Here is a 10078-nt window from a genome sequence, read left to right as displayed (position 1 = left end):
AAATATTCAGATGGAACGAGGCAGTGTATGAAACATTTTAATGGGAATATCGCATTTCACGTTTTGTTCTAATTTGTCAAGGTTCGTTTAATGACATCCACAAACACTTTATTTATGTTGACAATGCGTGCATTTCATTTGAGTTTTACTACTCTAATCGCCTTTGTCTTAGGAATTACGCAGCCCACTTAACAGTGAGGGGGTCATAAAAAATAAAACTTGAATATAAAGCATCTGACACATTAGAGATGCATATCAACTCGATATGCAAAATTCACGGATCCTCGGTTGGCATCGCTATTCCCATTTTTGCCGACGGCAAATATAAAATAAAAATAATTTGAAATTTTTGTAAAGATTTTTCTTTTATTTGTTTTTTTGCGGATTTTTTGTGGGTTTTGTTTTTATTATTTCCAGGTGCTTGGCAATGTTTTTGTTGGATTTGTATGTTTTATCTGCCTTTGCTCCATGTTTCACATTCACGTTTTGCACGTTTCTTGGTTTTGTTTTTACTAAATTTTCTTTAGGTTTACTAACATTTTTTCTTGCTGTGTTTTTTGTATTATGCAGTAGATGCTTGCCTTCGTTTCGATTTATGTTTTAATAATAATAATTTTGTTTTTCGCTTTATTACAATTAATTATGGTTGTCTTGTCTTGTATTTGTAAGCATAATTAATAATTAAATTGTTTATATAATAGATAATAATTATAATTACTTAATGCATAAGAGAATTTATAAAATAGAATGTTTTTGACATTTTTCTTAGCTTTTCTGAAATATTTTCATCCCCCTTCTTTTCTCGTATCAATTGTCTTTATTCTTACTAAACTTGTGTTTGCTTCCGTGTTTTTCGTTTTGTTTTCTTTGTTGCTTCCCTCGAACGCACATTTAATGTCTGAGAATGATTTGTACAGCAAAAAGTGGGTGAAAATGAAATGCTAAATCAAACGATTTGTTGTCTCAGTAATTCGCAACAATTTATTTGTATCACACAATTGTTTTAGCTATGCAGCAAATGCGGAAAATCAAAGGAAATCGAGGCAGAACAGTACGGAATGCAAGTGAGTGTTGGTTGTCATCTTCCTATTGTGGTACAACAGTGCGTATGCTTCATTTAAATGACTAAACATTAATCCTATTCATTTATTTATATGCGCCTGTGTGTGTGGGTGTCTGTATGTGTGTGTGTGTGTGTTTTACTCTGCAATTTCGAATTAAACCTGCTTAAGAACTAAGGCTAAAATTGTGTCTGCGTGTGTGTGTGTGTGTGGGTGGTGTGCGTATCCTAGGGCTTTTAGTTAATATTTTCAATAATTTACAATGTGGATATATCCAAGAGGCCAGCACTGGCGGCCACCGCTGCCTCGTGGCCAGGATGATAGTGATGGTACAGCTGATGTTGCTGCTGCTGCTGCTGCTGTTGCTGCTGCGGGAGATGTTGCTGCTGCTGCTGTTGCTGCTGCTGGTAGTGTTGCTGCTGCTGCTGGTAGTGGAGATGGTGGTGTTGTTGCTGCTCCTCGAGATGTTGCTGCTGCATGTCCAGCATGCTGGCCGAGGCGGCGAACGAAGAGCCCGCCGCAGCAGCAGCAGCAACAGCCGCTGCATTTGCCGCAGCAGCAGCAGCAGCAACAGACGAAGCACTGGCGCTGGAGAGGGGTGCAGCGGCGGAGGGGGTCAGTTGGTAGGCGGCTGCCAAGGCGGGTGAATGCGCGGCGGTATGGCCACTGGAATGCGCCGAGGAGCGGCCGCCCGACGACCCCGATGCCGTCGGACTAGGCCGTCCATTGAGCAACTGTTGCTGCTGCTGCTGTTGTTGTTGCTGCTGCTGCTGCTGTTGTTGCTGCTGCGAGGCCGTCGGCATGTACGGCGGCAGTGGGGGCGATACGCTCACACTGGAGCCTGCTGCTCCATAGGCGCTGGCCATTTCTCACATATGTGCCAGTGGCGCCATCGTCCTCAGCGATTGCTGGTGCTGCAGGTGGTGTTGCTGCTGCTGCTGCTGCATCGTCTGGTGGTGCTGCGGGTGTTGTTGGTGCTGCTGCTGCTGTTGCTGCTGCTGCTGCATCGCCTGATGCTGCTGCTGCAGGTCCGGCGAGTCAGTCTGGTAGTGCAGCAGGTGTCTCTGCTCGTCGGGCAGATGGTACATGTTCATCAGGTGATTCAGCTCCCCGCCGCCGGCCGCTGCTGCTGCTGCCGCTGCCGCCGAGCTGTACTCCCGCTTCATGATGTGGTTGTTGTTGATGTTGTTGTTGTTGTTGAGCGCTATGGCACTGGGACTGGGCGACACGGGCTCGGACTTGATGCTCGAGTCGCTGGGGCTGTGGCTCTGGCATGAGACCTGGGTCCCCCCGCCACCCCCTCCGCCGTAGGGAGCCGGACTGCCCGGCTGCTGCTGCAGACTACTGCCGCCGTAGGGCGACGGCGATCCCGGCTGCTGCAGACTGCTGCCGTACGGAGAGGTCTGTCCGCCGGACACCGTCTGGTACAGATGCGGGAGGTGCTGGTGCTGCTGGTGACACATTCCTGTAAGAAAAAGAGGAATTCCAACAATTAGCATACAAATAATCAAAAAAAGATTAAGAAACTGCAAATAAATTAAATGGTAAATTCCTTTTCAGCTAAAGTTACATTTGAATACAAATTATTTATTGACAATTTTAATATTAATATACCAATTGGTTTGATTTGAAAGCTAATCAACCTTAAATTCTTGATTAATAAACTGTTTGAATGAAAGACATTTAATTTGATAGGTTTTTTCGTTCGCCTTTAATTGATTTGATTCCGATATTGAACGGCTTTAATTTAGAATGTTGAATCACAGAAAGTTTGTCTATCTTATATATATAATATTGTTGCTTTAAGTGGATGTTGTGAATGTAACTTTTTAGGAAGGTAATAAGGCGCTTTAGTGTTCATTATTAAACGTGTTGCCACTTATGCTCTAAATTGTATTAACAATTGCAGCTATTTGTTTTATTTGAATTGCTTGCACAATTTTTTATCTTCAACAGTCTCTCTTCGGTGCTTATTCAAAAGAAGGAACCGCTGATTATAACAATTATAAGAATTGTTGCCTAGTGAAAAATAAACCTTTATCGTGCAAGTTCTAGGCCCCAAAAGACCATTGTAATCGAAAAACAAACTGTGCATAGTAATTGCAAATCTTTGTGCATCTAAAATGCGGTAAAATTTGTATTTAAATTCAAAGTGATACTTTCAACCATCATAAATGATATTTTTTTTGACAATGAACATATTTAGCCTTTACTTATTTGGCACTAAATGCTTTTAAACATTTATGTTAACAGCAAAGGTTGGCTACAATTTTACCAATAAAAAAACAAAATGATATTATTCAAACATTTAAAAGCCGTTTTTGCTAAAAGACTAAATAATCAATAACATACTTTTAAAACAGATTCTACTTATATAATCTTGCATTGTAAAATGGATTTTTGGAAAAAAACCTCCCCAAGTCTTTAAACTTTTTTATATTTTCCATTATTTATATGGATTTCTGGAGATTCAGGTCTGTCACTTCAGTCAAGTTAAAAAAAGCTGCAGCTTAGGTCTGGAGATTAGACGTTGGCATATGTGACAATCTCAAAATCGAAATAATCTTTTACGTATTACTTATTAATATTTAAATGTAAAAAAGTTATGATGCCGATTGCCGCCGGGGCCGTTCACAATATTTACGTTGCGTCAGAATATGAATAAATATTCATTTAAAGCCCGATTGTTACACATTCGAAAATTATTTTTGAAAGTACGGAATCCACGCAAGGATTACTCACCGATTTGCTGCTCCAGACTAGACTGCTGCTGGGGATAGTAGTGCTGGCCCATGTAGGAGGTCATGTAGGAGGTTTGGTAGGCGGCGGCTCCGGCCGGATCGGCGTGCATCATGTAGCCGTTCGGCATGTATCCGTTCGGTGCGTTCATCTGGTACATATCCTGGCGCGCCTGTTGGGCCGCCGCTGCTGCCGCCGCCGCCGCCGCCGCTGCACTGCCTCCGCTGCCATTGAGCGATTGATTCTGGCCCGGCTGACCTTGCGCCCGGGTGGGCGTGACCGGCTCGCCCGGCGCCCCGCCTCCGCCCACCGCCTGGCCGGGCATGAGGCCGCCCATGGGGTACTTCTCCTTGGTCTTGGTCAGCGTTTTGGTCTTGCGGCGTGGCCGGTACTTGTAGTCCGGGTGCTCCTTCATGTGCACCGCCCGCAGCCGCTTGGCCTCGTCGATGAAGGGCCGCTTCTCCGATTCGGAGAGGTCCTTCCACTGGGCGCCCAGCCGCTTCGAGATCTCCGAATTGTGCATCTTGGGGTTGTCCGAGGCCATTTTCCTCCGCTGGCCCCGTGACCACACCATGAACGCATTCATGGGCCGCTTCACGCGGTCCGCGTGCTGCTGGTTCTTGTTGGCCGTGGCGCTGTTGTTGTTGTTGTTGCTGGAACCGCCGGTCAGGCTGCTCAGGGCGGATCCGGCGGCCAGGTGCTGCTGCTGGGAGTGTTGCTGCTGTTGCTGGGAGTGCTGCTGCTGCTGCTGCTGCTGGCTATGCTGCTGGTGGCTCACCGGCGAGGTCATGTGGTGGCTGCCAATGCTGCTCTGCGTGGGACTCAATTCGCTGGAGCTGTGCAGGGGCGAACTCTGCTGCTGCTGACCGCCCACCTGGCTGCCATTCAGGGTATTGGCCATTGAGGACTGCAGCGAACTCAGCGGATTGGGACTCTGGCTGGCCGCGATGTGGGCGCTCATGTGGTGGTGATGGTGGTTGTGGTGGCTCAGCTGCGAGTGGGTCAGGTGCGACTGGCCCAGGTTCATCAGGGGGGCCAGTGCCGAGTACGGCGATGCAGCATGTCCGTGCAACGCGGCACTCGTGTGATGCGGCGGCATCGTAGCATGCAGCAGGCTGCCCTTCATATCCGATTCCATGGTCAGCATCTTGTGGGGATTGCTTCCAGTTTCAGTACTCGTACTCCAAAGAAGATCTCGCAGATGAGGATGTAGATGATGGACGATGCCCTTTCAATCCGTATAATATGCGCTTTAACTCTTTACTCTTAGTTACTCTTTAGTTAGACATTTTGAACATTTTGTGGGAAACCATGTTGCACTTGGTATTGGAATTGATTTTGATTTTAATTTTGGCTATAGTTTGTATTATCAAATTTCGTATTTTGTATTTTTGCGTATCAAAAATTTTGGATCTCTCTCTCTCTCTCTCTCTTTGGATTTAGCTAAACAGCTTTTCTTTAATTTGTATTTTTTTGTTTTTGCCACAGTCACAAATATTCTATCAGCTTGTGTTGTTTGCGAACAGAAACACTTGAAAATTGTTGTTAAAACCCGACGCGAAAGTGCCTATTTTGTATTTATTTTGTTGTATTTTGTAGCGGGAACACCGAAAAAATACCTCCACACTGGGCGGAATTGAGCACCTTTCTGTTTCTCCGGACGACGGCGAAACCTGTTCGAGGTGCGTTCTACTCAACGCCTTTTCCCTGGCTATAATATCTTTCGTTTGTCGTTTTTCGTTGATTTTATTTTGTTTTTTTTTTTTGGGCTAATGACGAGGCACACGAACCGATGCGAAACGACACGAGAAACCGAGAACGAGAACCGAATTGCTGATGGTGTTGCTGCCGTGCTGCTGATGTTGCTGCCGTATGCCGTACTGCTGCTGGTGTTGCTGCCGTGCGTTGCGTGCGCGTGTGCTGACGACGGCGAATGCGAGAGTCGAATGAGAGACGGAGTGCCGCTGGCCGCTCGAGCAGGCGGTAAAAGCGGTCGCTCGGTTGCTCGGTCGCACGGACCGCCAGACAGGGTGGCTGGAAAAACTGGTCTTGACGGCCCCGTATCTGTATCTGTAGCTGTAGCTGTAGCTGTATTTGCGTCTGTATCTGTATCTGCGCCTGCATCTGTATCTGTATCTGTGTGGCTCTGTGTATCTGAGTGTGCGTCGGCATTTTCAGACCACTCAGCCTTGGCCAGAGCGAGACAAACATATGGTGGCGGCTCTTTGCTAATAAATCAAATAAACGCTCGCCTTTCACTGTGTGTATCTGTGTGAGGTGAGCGCTGGCTGGGTTGGATTTTGCGCAGCACGACGCACCAATCGGAGGGCGGAGCGAGCGGTGCAGCGGTAGTGCCCTCCTTGTCCGGCACTTTATCGATCCGCGCTGCGCCTGCCGCTGCCATAAAAATGTCGTCTCTGAGTTTATGGCAAGCGCTGTTGCCGCTCTTCCGCGGCACCGAAACTCCAGAGGAATTTTTCGTATAAATTTCGAGCTTTAAACATGGCCGATAAAGGAGGGGGGCGGTGTGTGCTGCCAACCCAGTCCAGGGATCCAGGAACCCAGGGGCCTTAGTGTTTGCGGCGTTTTCGCCGTTAGAGCGCGTCTCACGCGCATAGTTTTTGCCTTTTTTTTTTTTTTTTGGGCCCAGCTATACATAAAAAAAAGCATATACCTACGTATATATATATATATATATATATATAAATCTGTCTTGTGTAGCGCGCTTCTTATTAACCTAATGGGTTCGCCAAGGTAGCTCTGACGAATAATTGTGTAGGCAGGCAGGCAGGCAGGCAGGCTCAGTCGGCAGATGGAAAAATGTATTAAGCAAGTGCACTGCAGCTGGCAACTGCAAATGTATCTTGCAGGTTGCACGAGAGTATCTCGGTCTGTGCGAGCGAAACTTTGATGCGGTTTGGCATCCGCTCACGTATCCACCACATGAGCTGGTCCGACCTCCTCCGGCATTGTCTTAGGCCACCCACTGCCCCATCTCGGCCCCCATTTAATTTACCTTCCCCTCGATTAATGTGTTTTTTTGCCAGCTCCGGGCCCCACTTTTCGGCTTGCCCATGAGTAAATCTCGGAATGGTTTTTGTTCGACTTTCAGCGGCGCAAAGTGATTGGATTCCGCTTCTCAGCTGGTTAACACTACTCACGGCGATGCAATGCAGGCGGCAGTCGATTAATGAACGATTAACACAAGTACACAGTGCAATCACATTTAAACAAAGCTACCTAAGAGAAATAACCAAGTTGTGGAGGTGTGTTTGAAATTATAGTTGATGAAATCTTGATTTATTCCAAAACAATAACGTTTGTTATTTCGTTGCTCATTCTGATCTTTATCTGTAAAATTAAATAAACATAAGAAAATTGTTAACGTTTTGTATCAAAATTTAATATGCTCATAAAAATCCAACACTTAACAAGTAAAATCGTTGGGTTTTTGAGGGATGTTCTTAAGAACTTTATATAACAAAAACATATTACATGAAATAAATCTGATAAATACCTTATAGACGTTTCGCAATTCTTTTTCAACATATCTTTAATAAGTAACAAAGAAAATTTAACTATTAAAAAATGAGAATGTACTTAACCTTATTTAATTTTAACGATTGTTCCACAAAACCATAAACCTAAACCTAATTTTTTCAAAAATTTGCTGAAACAAGTCCTTAAAAAATTATTTTACATTAATTTTGAATAAATCCAAATCAAATTAAAAATTTAGTCCGCCTTTATTTTATTTTTCCTTTTTAGCAGAGCCAAATTTCTTTTGTAAAGTTCTTGAAGCATCGACGTCTTATTTCCTGCAAGTCATGGAACACTTGAAGTGAGCTACTAACCCATTAAAAATGTATAATACAAACAAAGCCGATATGTGGGCTCGTCTGTTTAATGAATTTATGGCCAATTGCAAATCTTTTGACAATAAAGCGAAAACACAGGGGGAGCAACCATAATAAAGACCGGCAAACAATGCAAAACCTGCCCCAGTAACTGACCTACAACGAAGCAACATCAAAAACCGAAAACAGAACGCAAATCTTAACCGCAAAAAGTTGGCTAAAGAAAAGGAATAAGTCAAAGTCGTTGTTGATTCTGTCGGCTATTGTGTAATGGCAAATACAAATGCAGAGAAAAAATACAAAACACAATTCTCGGTTCATTATCAATGTACTTGGCCTGGCTGTTTTGTGTGTTATTATTGTACCGATTACATTCGTGCAGGCATCGATTCTTTTGATGGGAAGACTGTTGCTCTTTAGAAAAGCCTCTGCTGAAAATGGGAAAAACAAACCGAAACCCGAATACCGAAACCCGAAAACCAAAAACCGAACCCAACCAGACCAAGCCCAGACTTAAACTCAGACTCCGATTCCAATTCCGATTCGGATTCGGATCCAGAATGAGTAGACGAGTAGACACTCAGACGGCTTTGTTGCTGTTATGCTATTTGTGTTTTATGTTTTATGTTTGACGTTTGAGCGTGCTGGGCGCGTGTGAATGAAAAGGAAGCTCACTCACTCACAAACACTCGCAGAGCCATACAAAAAACAAAGTCAAGGTCATTGTAAAGAGTTTTAATTGTTCACACACAAAAAATAAAAATACTCTCTCACACACACCACTGGGAATAAAGCAGAAAAACACAATGGCCGGGAGAGCATTGCACAAACAAACAGGCAAACATTCGTATATAATAAAAGAAATAAAAACGCAACAACAACTACGGGCGGACAATGGCAAAGTGGCAACAAGAGGAGCAGCGCCAGCAACAACAAAAGACAGAATTGGCTAGCAAACAAGTTGAGCAAATCTGAATAAGCCCACAGAGAATGTATGGATGTGGTCCAGGTCAAGAATTTCGCAAAAAACTAAACAAATTATGCATGGTCCTTAAACCAATAATTATCATATTTTGATAGCAAAGTTATAAAAACAAAATGAACAATAGCATGCCGTAGCATAAAATCATATGAGTTGGATGTTATGATCAAGAAATTCAGTGAACTCCTTATTTTTGTTTTTTTTTTGGGTTGTTCCACATTAATTGTTTTCCCATAATCGAATCCAAAACAGGAAGATTTATAACATACTATAACTAAACTAAAAAACTTTTGAAACAGTGAATAATCAACAACAATTAAAGTTGTTTGCAGGGATAAGTATTTTAGCATAAGGGATAAATTCTGAAAATCACTTAAAAATATATAAATAATATGTCTATTTGATATATAAATAATTTATAAATATTTAAATATGATTAGAATATAAACTTTATTCTTATAATATTTAAAATAAAAATAAGCCATATAAAGATTGTTAAAAAGATAAGAATAGAAAGATTTGTTATTTATTCAAAAAAGAAAAGTTATTCAGTAAACTGTAACAATCCTTTGAAAATAATTAATTTTAAACTTTAAAAAAATACTGGAATCAATAGGCATAAAGACAAAATTAAAGTATATTTTGATTTTTGTATAAAATTTTGTAATGCGACACCCAAAAAGTTAAATTAGACGAACATTACAATAATAAAAGACAGAACAAATGACTTTCTAGTTGCTTATTTTTATTGTTAACACTTGTTTGCCCTTCAATGACCCCCATCGATAGGGGATATGAATATCAAGACCCTTCCAGTGATATAGCCCATTTTGCATCCGTTTTGCTGTGCAAAACTTTGGGCCACTCCTTGCTACCACATTCTGTGCAACTTTCGCTCGCTGTTCCTCTCTTTCTGCCACCGTGTTGACTCTAAACTCGGCTCTGAATGTTCCCTAAATGCTTTGCTCTTGCAACTTTGCCGGCAACTGTTTTACGAGTTTATCCGTTTAACAACGCCCGAAAAAGAAAGCGGCGAAAAAAATCTGCAAACACTCACGCGGCCGAGAACAAAAACAAGTGCAGAAAAACGTATATTACGTATACGACCCGTCTCGACACTTGTAGACGAACACACATAGTCGCAGGAGGAGCGAGCGAGATGGGGCATAGTGTGCGACAGAGAGGCACTGCTCTCACACAGACACAGACGCTATTCAGACTTATTCATTTTACACATTCATTTCCTCATTCAATTCGCAATTGTATACGAATTTTCAATTGTTTGTTGCATGTATTATATGCGTTGTGGCTATGGAAAGGCCCTGTTGTTGCTACAGATGGTGATGGTGCTGGTGCTGGTGATGGTGATGATGATGACGTTGTTGAAAATTGCATTCCCTGGCGAAGTTCAGGGCATACACAGTCACACATGTGTGTGT

General features: G+C 43.0%; 1 protein-coding gene across 1 annotated transcript; it reads right to left on the bottom strand.

Moving 5' to 3' along the window:
• Positions 1-342: 342 nt before the first annotated feature.
• On the bottom strand, positions 343-5508 carry LOC128261863 (methylcytosine dioxygenase TET). Its single transcript, XM_052995779.1, is given in 2 exon segments — positions 343-2526; positions 3804-5508. Coding segments are annotated over 2 exon segments (2352 nt in total). The 5' UTR covers positions 4948-5508; the 3' UTR covers positions 343-1318.
• Between the last annotated feature and the right edge of the window lie 4570 nt (positions 5509-10078).

The sequence above is a fragment of the Drosophila gunungcola genome, unplaced genomic scaffold, assembly GCF_025200985.1.
Source record: "Drosophila gunungcola strain Sukarami unplaced genomic scaffold, Dgunungcola_SK_2 000001F, whole genome shotgun sequence".
Classification (NCBI taxonomy): domain Eukaryota; kingdom Metazoa; phylum Arthropoda; class Insecta; order Diptera; family Drosophilidae; genus Drosophila; species Drosophila gunungcola.
The sequence above is the reverse complement of the archived record's forward strand: the minus strand, read 5'-3'. Positions and strand labels throughout refer to the sequence as shown.